Source organism: Gymnoscopelus braueri (assembly GCF_963280865.1).
Source record: "Gymnoscopelus braueri genome assembly, chromosome: 2".
Taxonomy (NCBI): Eukaryota; Metazoa; Chordata; class Actinopteri; order Myctophiformes; family Myctophidae; genus Gymnoscopelus; species Gymnoscopelus braueri.
Window position 1 is genome coordinate 25848598 of NC_137604.1, and position 13960 is coordinate 25862557.

Here is a 13960-nt window from a genome sequence, read left to right on the forward strand (position 1 = left end):
CCGTATAATGGCTGTCATAACTCACTTCTGACAAGGCGCTATTTGAACTATTGAAAGGGGTTCAGATCTTTGAACATTTCACCACTTTGGTTTGATTTAATTCAATTACATTGGAACAATTATGTTAAGAGACTGTCTTAATGGTCGATCACTACTCCCTGTAAATAAATTCTTACCCTCAGCGACGCTTAGTTAAAACGAATGAAAGTCAGAGGGGTAAATCTTGAGTTTCTTGATAATGACAAAGTGGCTTACTCTCAACTCGCCTTCTCAAAAGCATTCTTAATATAATGAGTAAAATCTGCTTCTCCTCGCCTAAGATAATGAGTGTGTTTGGACTATAACCTCCCACTATTCTGTCCATCTCCCTCGCTCACACACTTTGAGGTCTTCCTGGTCCAATGTTCATCAAACTTAACTAAGAATAGGTTTATTGATCACCAGGGTTACTCACCAGGTCTCAAGATGAAATACATTTCTCTGTGACCAAAGGGGTCTTTATTTTCTCAGTCAAGCGCTCCTATTCCTTAACCACTTTCAACCTAGTGGACCTATTTTTGCCATGTCATTATAGGCAATTTTTCCCCAAAAAAAGAATCGGCTTTTCACAGAGGGGACAGTTTTGCTTTCAGCACTCTCGCATTTAGTCTGTAAGTGTGTTGTTAAAGGTAAACCGTACCCGAACATGCACATACGTAATTAAAATAAGACAGCCTGGTGATGAGGGTAAGATCCTCGGGTACGTAGCCTACTGTTGATTTAACTCTGGGTCCATTTGGGTGCATTTTTGCACTCTCAGAGTTAAATGAATGCTGCTGTGTGTACCTGTGTATTCCAGGTGCGTACTACAGAGGTAACCCTTTCTCCCCGCTCTTTCGTTTCAGGTCCTGGGTGATCGGAGCCATCGCCCTGCTCTGTCTGCTGGGCCTCACCTGGGCCTTTGGCCTGATGTACATCAACGAGAGCACCGTCATCATGGCCTACCTCTTCACCATCTTCAACTCCCTGCAGGGCATGTTCATCTTTATCTTCCACTGCATACTACAGAAGAAGGTACAGTCCCCCCACGCACGCGTTTATCGTTTAAACAGGGAAGTTAGAACTATTGGCAAGACGAGCACAGTAGCTATTACACCTCGGGTTTGATCGCGGATGGATTGGGCTCCACACCCACCCTCTCTCGCTCTTCCATCTCTTGCACACACTCTATCTGCCTTTCAATACACAATGTTCCCTCCTTTAGTCCATCCGAAGACTTCTTCCTTTATCTGTGTTATGAGGTTGGCCGGTGTAGAGAGGATTAGGGCTATTCTCTGAGTGCATATGGCCCCGTGGTACTGTATCTCGCGGCAGAGTTATATGTTGTTTCCAGGAAGGGCCTACACATCCTGGGATAATTCCTTCTTTTTTTTTTGGTAGAATCTCCCACACAACGACAGCGCCCGGGAGTAGAGCGAGCCGAGAAGTGAGAAAGATTATGTGGAGAGAATTCATCACATGCTTAATGCTCTGTCCTGGCTGTAGTCCCACGGAAAAGCCTTTATTTCTAGGTCTAGAGTGGTCTCTGCGGATGTACAGTGTATATTCACACACACACACACACACACACACACACATACACACACACACACACACACACACACACACACACACACACACACACACACACACACACACACACACACACACACACACACACACACACACAGGCACACACATTTTGGACAGGTTTGAGCTTGAAAATGTGCACACTGTCTCAGATGCACACACACACATCAGAGTTTTGGAAGTGTGCGTACGCGTGTGTGTGTTCTGTACGTGTGAGCGTGTATTTCGTATGTGCGCCGCAGCAGGTCATGGGATCAGGTGTCCAGAGAGACATCTGTAGAACAAGCGCTGAAGGTTTTCTTTGGCTGCGCCGGCCCTGCGTCGTTTCTCCCAAGATGCGTGGAGCAACTATCCCTACAGCTGTTCAAACAGACCGTGTAGCAACACATGGTCTGGCATTCCAACAAGCTTGTTAAAACACAATTATGACCCTATTTGTTCTAACTTGATTGGGATCAGAATGCAGATGTTTGTATGCGCACAATTGCATTCAATGTTTTCCAGTCCACTTTAAGATGGACATGTATAGAAGATGAATGATGTCGGGGCGGGGAGGTAATGGGGGAAAGTACACCGAGTTAATCTTTTTAATGCCAAACGTTTGTGTGTAGTTACGGTACAGAGGAACGATGCTGAGGCAAGTTAATAGATGCGCTACATCAACTTAATCAACTCCTGTCAAGGATTAGTTTCTAGTATTTTCTTTTTTTTTTTCAATAATGGTTGCACTATCAATAGAATATTTGTATACACCAGAATTATGTGACAGTACTTATATATGTACGTATATGTAAACATATACACATGACATATCAGTCAACTTATTTTGTATTTGTGTTATACATGTTTGTACGTGCCTGCGTGAGTGTGTGCATTATGTAAGAGCGTAAGAGTATGCGTCGTTACACGTATAATCACATGTATTTGGCTGTCCGACAATCTTGCCGCTCTTCCGTCCAGGTGCGTAAGGAATATGGAAAATGTCTGCGTACCCACTGCTGCAGTGGTAAGAGCGTGGAGACCTCCATCTCGTCGTCCAGTAAGACCACCACCTCGCGGACCCCCGGACGTTACTCCACAGGCTCACAGGTGAGCTTACCGGCCTGCACACCCGGACGCTACTGCACAGCAGACTCTCAGGTGAGACTAGAGCGTACACCACCAGGGTTGAGGCCTCCATCAGGTCAATTTGGCTTTCAAGCAGCTCAGTTCAGGGAGAGGACTCTATTTGTCTTTGTTTGGACAAAAGACAAGCCACGATGGCATGGGTTGTCTGGTCTAGTGGTTCCCAAACGGTGTGCCGTGACACAAATCCAGGTGTTCCTTGGGATTTTGTGACAAGCACACTTTGTTATTGCAATATGTAAGTATACAAAACGCACCGGTATGGATCACCTTCTTGTATAGTTTAATCTATTTCAGGCAAATTCCGTGCCTGAAAAATATATTTTAACCACTTCCAACCTGGCGTCACTATTTTGCGCATGCCATTCATTATAGGCTTTTATTTTATTTTGTTTACATTTACAAAAATTGTGACAAGCTCTACACGCTTGTAGATTGGCTATTTTTTTTCTTTCTATTTTTGAATAATTTCCAAGTATGAGAAAAAATTATGAAATAGGGCTTAAGTGTGTAAACGTATTATTTGATAAGAGTGATAACATGTTATAGACTATAATATAGAAGCTATTTTGCACAGATATGAATACAGGTGTTTGACTTGAATAAGTTTGAAAACCACTGGCTTGTCCAACCTGGTGAATAAAAGGATTGACATTCATAAACATACAGTATATGCAGTGGTGTAGTGGTGTGTGTGTAGATACTGAAGGTATGAATACTCATTCACCCAGCCATTGATTCTGCCTGCTTCATTATGGCTGATATGCCTACCCTCTGAACGCTCACCCAGGCAACAGCAAATAGCAGATGATAATTTGAATAATTGCATACTGTACGTGAACATCCAAATAATTTAGAAGAAGTGCACGTACACATTCAAATACACACACGCACACTTGCTTCACACCTCGCTGCGACGCCTGAGGTTACATGCAAGGGCAAAGACGAATAGCGGGTGTTAATTTGTTTATCACATCCCCATAGCCTTATTTATGCACAAAGACAGTGATAAAATAGCATTTGAGCCGTGCTTATTGCTTAAATAAATCAACCATTAATGCATCCGTGAGTTTCTTTTCCAACTGAACCATATAATTAGAATGTTAATCAGTGTAGTTTAATGTTAGGCCTCATTACTAAAATAAAATACTGTCACACACCTGTACTTCTGATTTCGATTACAATTTACAGTTACAATTTAGGCATTTAGTAGAACGTCTTATCAAGAGAGACTTACAAGTGTGAAAACAGAGCAAGCATGGACCCTAGTCAACAAACCACAGGGTAAATAGTCACAAAAGTATTGTACAAAGATAACAATGTAATGCTTCAAATAAACAAGGATACCAGTTAAACATCATACCTGGCATCTGTCTAAACAACATGCTATCTAAATAAAAATGTTTCCCCTGGTGTCTCATTGCGAGACCCCGGTTCTGTCAAATAGCGTTGACGGCTGACGTTCTATCAAAAGCTGCTGTGATGATAGAACTTGAACAGCTTCCAAGATTTCATGTACCACTGCCCCGGCGAACGAAAATGTAATACCGCTGAGATTTCCTGACAATATTAGGGAGGGGGTTGTTTGAAAGCACAGCATGCGCTGCATGGTTGCCAGCCTCGCCATTACGCAGCCATTCTGTGAACCATCCAGGATCGTTGGATGGTTTTACACGCTGTATTTTGTTTCCCTTCGTGCCCGGAAAAACTCCAGTGTATCCTCGTCCCAGAATTCAACCCTCTAAAGCTGACTTTTTTGGTGGCCGAGTTTCATCCATGTTTGACATGGTGAGTTCCTTAGCCTCTCTCAACCATTATAGGCGCCAATTCTCAAAACGTCTCAAGCTTGACGCATTGAATATTTGGTTTTAGCTTGCATTGATTGGTCATTTGCCATATCAGCCCAAGGGTTATCAGCTGACCATTCAGCACAGGCTCTCTGACACACACGCACACACGCACGCACGCACACTACTAGCCACAGGCATAAGCAAAGCATTACGTAAGCCATGTCTGGTTTCAGAGTAACTGATAAATGATCATGATTTAAGCTAAATAAAACAGAACATATCCCTAAAATAGCACAAGCTACTTGTAAAACAATGACAGCTTAGATTAAAATGCAATTTCTGCTACAGGAAAGATAGACTGTATTTGTTGATTGCAAGCCATTCACACATGCAAGGAATTAATTAACATTATGCTTGCGTGTTATGTTGCGTTGTGTGTGTTATGTTGCGTATAGTATTAAAGTCCACGTCAATTCCATCTTCTGCTTCACTGCTGATGGCGCTGGTTATGTTCTCCGTCGAGTGGCTCTCCACTTGACTCTCCACATTGGCAGTTTCTAGCTTGTAGCGTATTAAAAAAGAATCTAATGATATGCTTTGATAACTGGAATGCTAAAACAATGCAGACACTGGGAAGTAACACTGCAGACAGCTACAGAATAAATATATTTATTTTACATTCCAGAGTATTGATAGCAAGATGTTTGTTGACCTTGTGCACTAGTAGCAAAAAATAATAAAAGCCGAAAACATATCACTGACGAATCAGAAATGAGCACTCGCGACGGTTTAAGTCAGCGCTCTTCAGATCAAAGGCTAGTTAAATCAAAGACACACAATGAATAGCTGGAAAAAATAACACAATTTCATAAGCTGCCATTTACCTCCCGTCAGATCGATGCAACACTATTGCTATTTCTAGGTGGTTATACAGAGTATCCCTCCCCACAGAGAATGCCGTATATCAGTGGTTTTAAACCCTTTTTCATATCAAGGTCCATTATTTATTCGGCATTTGAGCCCACGGACCACCGTTTTGATGACATTTAGCCTCTCAGACCCCAAAACGTTGAATATTTTGTTATCGTTGGATACGATTTTGTCCACAATGCCATGTTGTATTGATGTTGGTACCATTAGGAGAGACAACAGGCAAATGTTGATCAAAATAACAATTCTTTAATTGAGTAATGCAGATTGTTTAACAATAATTTAACTCTTGAGAGCTATAAGGGTCCATTTGGTTACTCTCCATCATTTAGCTGGGACCAACCTGGAACCCCCTCAAGGACCACTGGTGGTCCCCGGACCACTGGTTGAGAACCACTGCCGTATATACCTGCGTATATATGCACCACTATACCAGTGTACCGTACATAGGATGTAGTACGTTGAATTGACTGAATTGAAAGTGAAATGGCCTCAACCCTGATTCTTGTCACCTCACATTGATCGTGATAGACTGATAGACACACATAATTGACAGGTGACCCCCTCCCCCCCCCCTCCTTTTCTCCACTGCTTTTACCTGCACCGGTTTCCTTTATTTTACCCATCTTCCTTTTTATATCGCTTACCACACCTCCTCCCCTCCTTTGTCGCGGCACACCCTTTTTTCCTTGATTCCTTCCTTGACTCTTTCTCCCTTCCTCCTTCCTTCCTCATCCCTTTTTTTATCCCTACCTTTTCTGTCAACAACCATCCCTCCCTCTCCCTCTCTCCCTCTCCCTCTCTCTCTCTCTCTCTGTTGCCACCTGGCTCTCTCTCTCCCCCTGCGTTGCAGAGTCGCATCAGGCGGATGTGGAACGACACGGTGAGGAAACAGGAGTCCTCCTTCATCACCGGAGACATCAATAGCTCCGCCACGCTCAACAGAGGTAACCACAGGACGCCTTACCACTCACGTCTCCCCCATCACTTGTCACCACATCCACTTTTATGGAGAGGCAGGCAGCTCAAGCGGCACACACTGTAGCCTAGTATATATCGCCGTCACTTGTCACTTGAGTGAAGTTGGTTGGAGGCCACGCTTCCCCCAGGAGTTCTCCCACACGTCGGGGGAATTAGGGGAATATATACCGAATAAAAGTTCTCACACTTATATCTAAGCGGTGGGGAAAAGTATAGCGATAGGAGCACTCTGCTGCTAGAAGGCTCAAACCTCATTCTGTTTGTTAATTAAAACCCAGGTGCAGAGACTCCAAAATATGCCTATTATATCCTCCTATGGAGCTCATAATATGCTGTCATCACTTGATGTACCCCGGGTGAAAAAAATCCTTTAAGTCGAGGAATCTCGTAAGTTGAGTGCATATGGTTACTTCACACTAAGCTGGATTCTTAAAAGAGCGACGCTCGACGCATGCTCGACGCTTAGGTGAGCGTTAGATCCCTTTAAGTTTAGCCGTACTAGTGCTTTGAGCCATTGCCAGTGCCACCGCACTGCAATACTGGAAATGATAAAGCATATAGTAAGGATGATTAAACATCACATAACTTCTCTCAGATTCCACAGAGCAAAAATGATCCAACGGGGTCGTTTTTTATTTTACAACTTTCTCAGCCGGTTAAATTAACACTGAAGAGGCGTTTACTGCGCACGTACTGATTAAACAAGTCATGTAAAGTAACCAAAGCTGTCCTAGCTAATTGCTTATACAAGGGCCCTGCGACCACAAATTTAGCTTCTCTGGCAGTATACAGTATGGACTACTGCAGCAGTCAAGCTATTAGCATTAAATATGTATTAGGGTTTGTCCACTGTATTGTTGTCAGTTTATTTAGAGCAGCTTTCGAGTGCAATGCCACAGTCAGGAACAACAGTACTGTGGAGAGGAATCCAATGTGTCTGGCTGTCTGAAGGGCTAGGATAATGAGGACATAGACACGTAAATGGTGAAAGCCACCTTGACACACACACACACACACACACACACACACACACACACACACACACGCACGTATGCACGCACGCACGCACGCACGCACACACACACACACACACACATACACAAACACGCATGGAACGAGAGTCATCCCTCAGTCTAAATCGAGGTGTGGCCCTCGATTCCTTGAGGCCACTAATAAGCTGTTAGCATGACAGATTGATGTTAAAGCAGACACGGTGTGTGTCAGCTGCTGAATTATCACACACTTAGTGAAGCAGGCTCAAGCCACCCCTCTTCTCTCTTTCGCTCTCTAGCTCTCTCTCTCTCTCTCTCTCTCTCTCTCATTCTCTCTCTCATTCTCTCTCTTTGACGCTTTCATTCCTGTACATCTTAATGTAAGGACAGAAGCACTTAGCTAGTAGATTTCAAATGAAATGTAGCTTAGTGAATAAAGGATAGAATGGAATAAATTGGATCGTCTGATAAGAGATTTACTTGCTGACAAAGAGAGAGGGATCGAAGAAAATTCGGAGATGACTATAGTCACGTTAAGTATATGGCATTCTGTGCATTTTGCCCAATTTGTGTAAGCGGAAAATATTATTTTCTAAATGAGAGAAATTAATAAGTTGCGTGGTTTTGTCAGTTTGGGACAGTAATTGTAGATATTAATATTTCCACTTTTACTAATTAGTGCATTCAGTCAAGAACTACAGATGTTCCGAATAAATAAATGAATACATTAATACATGAATTAATAAAACAAACAAACTAACTAACAAACATCCCTGATTGTAGCCTTTTCCATTCATTATGGAGCTTGTACTTTAGCCTTTGAATGGCAGTTGAGTGCCCTTGCCTCTTGATTCTGGCAGAGACAGCATACTGTATTTCAAAGCTGAAATTCTGAGGAGTTTCCCCTCTAGCTTATTACTCACAGACCCATCTCTACTATGTGCCACGGTTACAAAATGGAGCAGCACTACAAATAGACAGGACTGTCCCAGTGATTGCTTTGCACAGACTATACTTCAGCGTAACCCATTGCCATCGCCGTGAAAGTAGAGCAGATGCATGCCTGACCGATGTGAAGGCACGTTCAGCATAGTTCCAGAAAATAACCAAAGGAATAAGGACAGACATAGTAGGAGGACAGATGGCCTTGGGTTTTATGGCCGAAGGTTAAAGCAATGAACGGCCGTGGAATCAATCGTATAGCTGGTCATGATGGTCTAAGTGGTGAAAACCCATTAAGACCATGAGGCCTTAATGGGTTGCCTTCAAAATCAAGATTTTTCAAAAATGTTCACAAAAATAGCAGATGTACAAGCTTGCAGCGCGGCACGAAGTGACGCGCTGTGAGCTTGTATATCTGCTATTTTTGAATAGCTAACGCTAAATTGACACAGACGCTTTCCTGGTTTTAATGGGTTAAAAACTAATTTAAATGAAAAAAGTTCTAAAGATTTATAAAAGTTTAAACAAAAAAATATATATTTTTTTTTCCAAAAGTATTTCAGAAATAAAACCATTAAATCTAATCTAATAAAGTTATTCTTACATTCTCCTATTGTAAAGAAAAAAGTGTCGCCTAACACACCAGATAAAAATAAGATACAAATTATTGAAGGAAAATAAAGAATGTAATAATGCTTGACATGTTTCTTTGCTTTCACCACCAACGCCACTGGCTTGCTGGTATACTTGATCTGCTTTGAGAAATTTGCAAACAATAAAAAAGCAATATTGAAAGACCAGAAAAAGCACACATAAATAAATAAAGCAAACATATTTTGTGTTTCCAGACAGATAAAAAAAAAAAGATTTGGGCCAAAAATAGCTCTTTTGATAACAAAGGTTGCCTACCCCTGGTCTAAATAACTTTCCCAAAATTACGTACAAGGGCTAGTTTTGTTTAAATATTGTCAGAATCTGCTTTGTTTGCATTTGTTTACGTGCTAAGTGCTAAGTGCGATATTCTGTTTCGCCATGCAGTGAGTGAATGGAGTCAGTTCATCTGCTTTCTCGATCACAGAGCACAGAAGCAACAGATAAAGATGATTGACAAATATTCAGACCGCTGCGATTGTTCTCCACAACGTTGTAATGCTTATGCTCCGTCCTATGACGCTGTAGTGCGCCAACAATAGCAGATCTACAGGCTTTACATCATGGACTTACGTAAGGTAGCTACAGTAAAACCCAGGGTTCTACCAAATCACTTCAAATGCACAGCAGCTGTTACGGCCTCTCATCCCCTGGTTTGTTGGTTTTAATGTCTCCCACCAAGGAAATTAAAGTTTCTTAAAGCAAGTGCCCCCTTTGTCTGTAGCCTACACTCTTTCTCTCATTCACGCTCTGTCTCTCTCACTCACGCTCTCTCTCTCTCTCCCTCTCTCTCTCTCTCTCTCTCTCTCTCTCTCTCTCTGTCTGTCTCTGCTTGTATGCTGTGGCTGCCAGAACGACTGTCAAGCTTTCCCTTGGCTCTCATCTCAAACTATGTTGTATTGTTTGATTTACATGTCTTCTTCTGTCTCTCTTCCTTCCACACACTCCCCTTCCCCTCTCACTCTCACTCTGTCTCTCTCTCTCTCTCTCTCTCTCTCTCTCTCTCTCTCTCTCTCTCTCTCTCTCTCTCTCTCTCTCTCTCGCTCTCTCTCCCAATTTTACACCGTTCACAAACCTCTCGCTCCCTTGACCTCTGCCTTCACTCTGCTCCACTCTTTTCCTGTCTCACATCTGTTTCTCTCCCCTTGGCTCTCAATCTCTCTCCTCCTCCTCCTCGTCCTCCTCCTCCTCCTCCTCCTCCTCTTTCTATATCTGCCTGCACCAGGAACCATGGCTAATCATCTTATAACTAATGCTCTTCTTCGTCCCCATGGTACTAACCATCCTTATAACACTCTCCTGGGGGACCATGCAGTGTATAACAACCCAGCTGTCGGCATGTACAACACTCAAGGTGTGCTTGATGTTCCTACAAGGTTTTTTAAGCTTTTGGTTTCTTGGAAATAGGAGGTTTATAACAAATGTTTTTTGCATGATGTTTTTTGGCTGCTGTACTGATATCGTCGCTGTCGGGTGGAAACCTTGTATGTCCAAAACTTGTACTTTCCAGAAAAAAAAAAAAAAGAAAGAACCTCTGTTCCAATAGATCCAATGTAGTAGTTACAAGCTCTTGTTACTGTTATCATTTTCATTGGTTAAATATTTATAAAACCCACTTTCACTTTATCTTTCTACATTTCTTAGAAATAGCTAAAATAGCTGCTGTGAGCTTGTAGATCGGCTATTTGCGCAACACTGTTGTTGTAGCCTACCAACGATGTAGGACATTAATTTACAAAAAAACTAAACATAAAAAGTTGAAACATGGAGATACGAGGTTTCTGCCCGACGACAGCATGCTTTTTGGCTTTTCACGGCATGTTCTGACGTGGACGTTATAATGGCTCCCAGGTGAGGTGATTCATCACGTAGCAATAATGGCTCAGACACGTTTACCCACTGGGCAGATCTCACAGCGCATAAATGTTTAGACGGAGTTGTGCTGATGATATATCAAACCGTTGGAACGGGTTCCCATGCAGATTTATGATATACAGTAGATGTATATATTATTGGTTGCACATTCAAGATATCTGTTATGAGCCCCCTGGGAGCCATGGAATGTTTGCACTGTTTTTCTGTGAATGTTTCTGTGCTGTTTAATGTGCCGTGGTGTATAATATGGGGTGTTATTTTGTTGGTACTGGGGTTTTGTGCATTACTACTTGTTGAGTTGAGTATCTCTGTGCCATATACAGTACGTTTGCTGTGATTACATAAAATGTATGTTGCATGTTTATTTTGTGCTTCATGTGTGGCATGAACCACATTTAACCTGCCGTCCCTATTTTGGGCATGTCATTATGAGCATTTTCAAAACATTTTAGTTTTACATAGTAAAATATATTTAACCACAACCACAACCATTAGTTTTTCTCTCTCTATATATATATATATATATATATATATATATATATATATAGAGAGAGAGAGATAGAGAGAGAGAGAGAGAGAGAGAGAGAGAGAAAGAAATAAGATTAAATAAAACAAACATTTAAAAAACAAACATTTAAAAAACAAACGTTTTGCATTTTTGCATTAAAAATAATAGATCTACAAGCTCACAAGCTTGTACATCTTTTATTTCCACTATTTGTCCTAGGATGAAGTATAAAGGCATGCGTGGTTAAAGAATTGTGATTGTCAGTGTATGAGAGACCAGATACCGTGCTGGATGTCGAAACATACTTAGATCTTGAGAAGGAGAAAACGTTCCACGTTTTTATGTTACATTTGTTTTCATTATGTCCACAATTAGTGTGCAATTGTTGTTTCTTGCAATGTGTTTAAGTTGTTTCTCTTGATATCTGAACTCACGTGTGTGTATCTTCTCTTCTTTCTCATGCTGACACACAGCACCGTATCGAGACACAAGTACGGGATAAACTTCTACCTTACTAATTCAATATCATCCACCCTCTTTTCTATTTCTCCTCTGCTACTATGTTTGTTTATTATTTGCACACACAATGCTGAAATATACAGACAAAAATTAATTACAAAAGTACTCGAAATGTGCAGGAGAAGTATGAAACCCTATTGGGCTTATACGAAGACCTCCCCTGGAAAAAGAGAAAAATAAATCACAGTTTATCCTGTGAAAAATCTCAAAAAGAAAAGACATACATTAAAGGTATCATGACATTCATTTTCACTTTTTTTATTTTCAATGTTTTATTTGGGGTTTTATGACCTCAATTACACCCAAAAAAACTGAACTTAGAACATTGAGTGGATTTTCTGTGGTCTGGGGTTTTCTGAATAATTAGGCTGAAAAGTAATCTGAGCTTGGCCCTTCGACAGTGAGGTCACAGTCGATTAATCCCGCCCACTCTCCTCCTCGCCCCTCCCCTCCCCTATCCTTTCCTTTGGGGGGGGCGGAGCAGAGGCGATGATTGACAGGCAAAATCCCTCACCAGCGACACCCGCAGGCAAAGATTTCTTTTTTCATTGCAGTTGAAAAGGCTTTAGAAATGTGAGAGAAAAACACCTGCCATGGATCACTGGAATGGAATTTTCACTTAAAACTTTTTGTACACTTTTGAAGGACCAGGACAAAGACTTTGAATGTGGTGTAAAAGTGAATGTCATGATACCTTTAATACTGTACGTTTCCTTTGTTTCTCATGGACTGCAGCTACTGTATCGTTATTGTGTTCAACTTGTTTACATAGATTTAAAAGAAATTCTAAAACATACTGATGCCTGTAGAAGGTCCAAGACCGAAATCTTGCTATATTATTTAAAAAAAAATACATATATCAGATTTTGCACAGTTTTGAGTGTGCGGAGGCTCCCTTTAATTGTTGAAAAACGTACTCCTCAAAAATAAGCTTTAAGTATGTGGTGTTTTTACTTTGCTTTAAATGTATGCTGTCACATAATCTTGTCACATAAGTGGCACTTCTTAACCACTTGACCCCTACCATATTCTGGGCATGTCATCCATTAAGACCTGAAACCGATTCTACAAATGTCTTCTAAATCGCAGCAGTTTTCTGAAAAAAACGTATGTTTCTATATCAGTGGTTCTCAAACTTTTTCATGTCAAGGACCCCCAAAAATTATATGTATTTGGCCGCCGACCCCCATCTCAAAATGTTTAGTTCCAGGGGACCCCCAGAAGCAAAGAATAGAGTTAAAAATGTTCGCTTTAAACAATATATATTCAAAGATTTGCACACATTTTCACGATTTTTCAAAAATAGCAGATCTACAAGCTGATAGCGCGGCACTCGGTGCAGCGCTATCAGCTTGTAGATCTGCTAATTTTGAATAGCCAAAGTGTAAAATAATGCTTTTTTAGCTCAAATGAAAGAGTGACACAGATGCGTTCCAGGTCTTAATGGGATAATTGCCGAAAATAGGCAGAACATTCAGCATAAGCAGCATTATCTAAACTATTGTTGTTGCAAAATGGAATTGCGTCACGTTGTGAGCTTGTAGAACTGCTATTTCTGGGCGTAGAGATTTAGTGTATTGGGGAAAAAGGATAGAGCCCTGGGGGACCCCGTTCAATGAAGTATATCGGATTTAAGTGGGTAAAATTAGGTTATTTCCTTGTAGAGCAATGCTCTTCAATTGGTCTTTTATTCTGGCATACACTCAGAAAAGAATGTTAGACTCAAATGTAAATATGTTTAGCGCTTTTTAATATTCGCTTCACAGCACTCTTTTTTTTGACATGAATCTATAATTTACAGCTTTTAATACTGTACATGCCTGTGTTGAATACTAGATTCTGACTGGTCGCCCCCAAACATTCTGTGGTCCAGTATTTCTGAATAGTATACTGCTATTATTAATAACAGCCTGCAGCTGTGCCTCTGTTTACACTGCTGTGGACGCGGAGGCTTGTACCATAACAAAATCATGTTTAAATCAATAGTTTGTGTCAAATGATAGATTTAGTTTATAAGTAGCTGTGTCATAATGTGGGAT

The 13960-nt window shown here is 41.2% G+C and overlaps 1 protein-coding gene across 1 annotated transcript in view; it reads left to right on the top strand.

Annotated features, from left to right (window-relative positions):
- adgrl3.1 (adhesion G protein-coupled receptor L3.1) overlaps positions 1 to 13960 on the top strand; it is a 246164-nt gene that overhangs the window by 228203 nt on the left and 4001 nt on the right. The window contains exons 21-23 of the mRNA XM_080441659.1: positions 885 to 1053; positions 2569 to 2748; positions 6307 to 6400. Of these exons, the coding sequence (XP_080297785.1) occupies positions 885 to 1053; positions 2569 to 2748; positions 6307 to 6400 (443 nt within the window). The remainder of the gene's footprint in view (positions 1 to 884; positions 1054 to 2568; positions 2749 to 6306; positions 6401 to 13960) is intronic.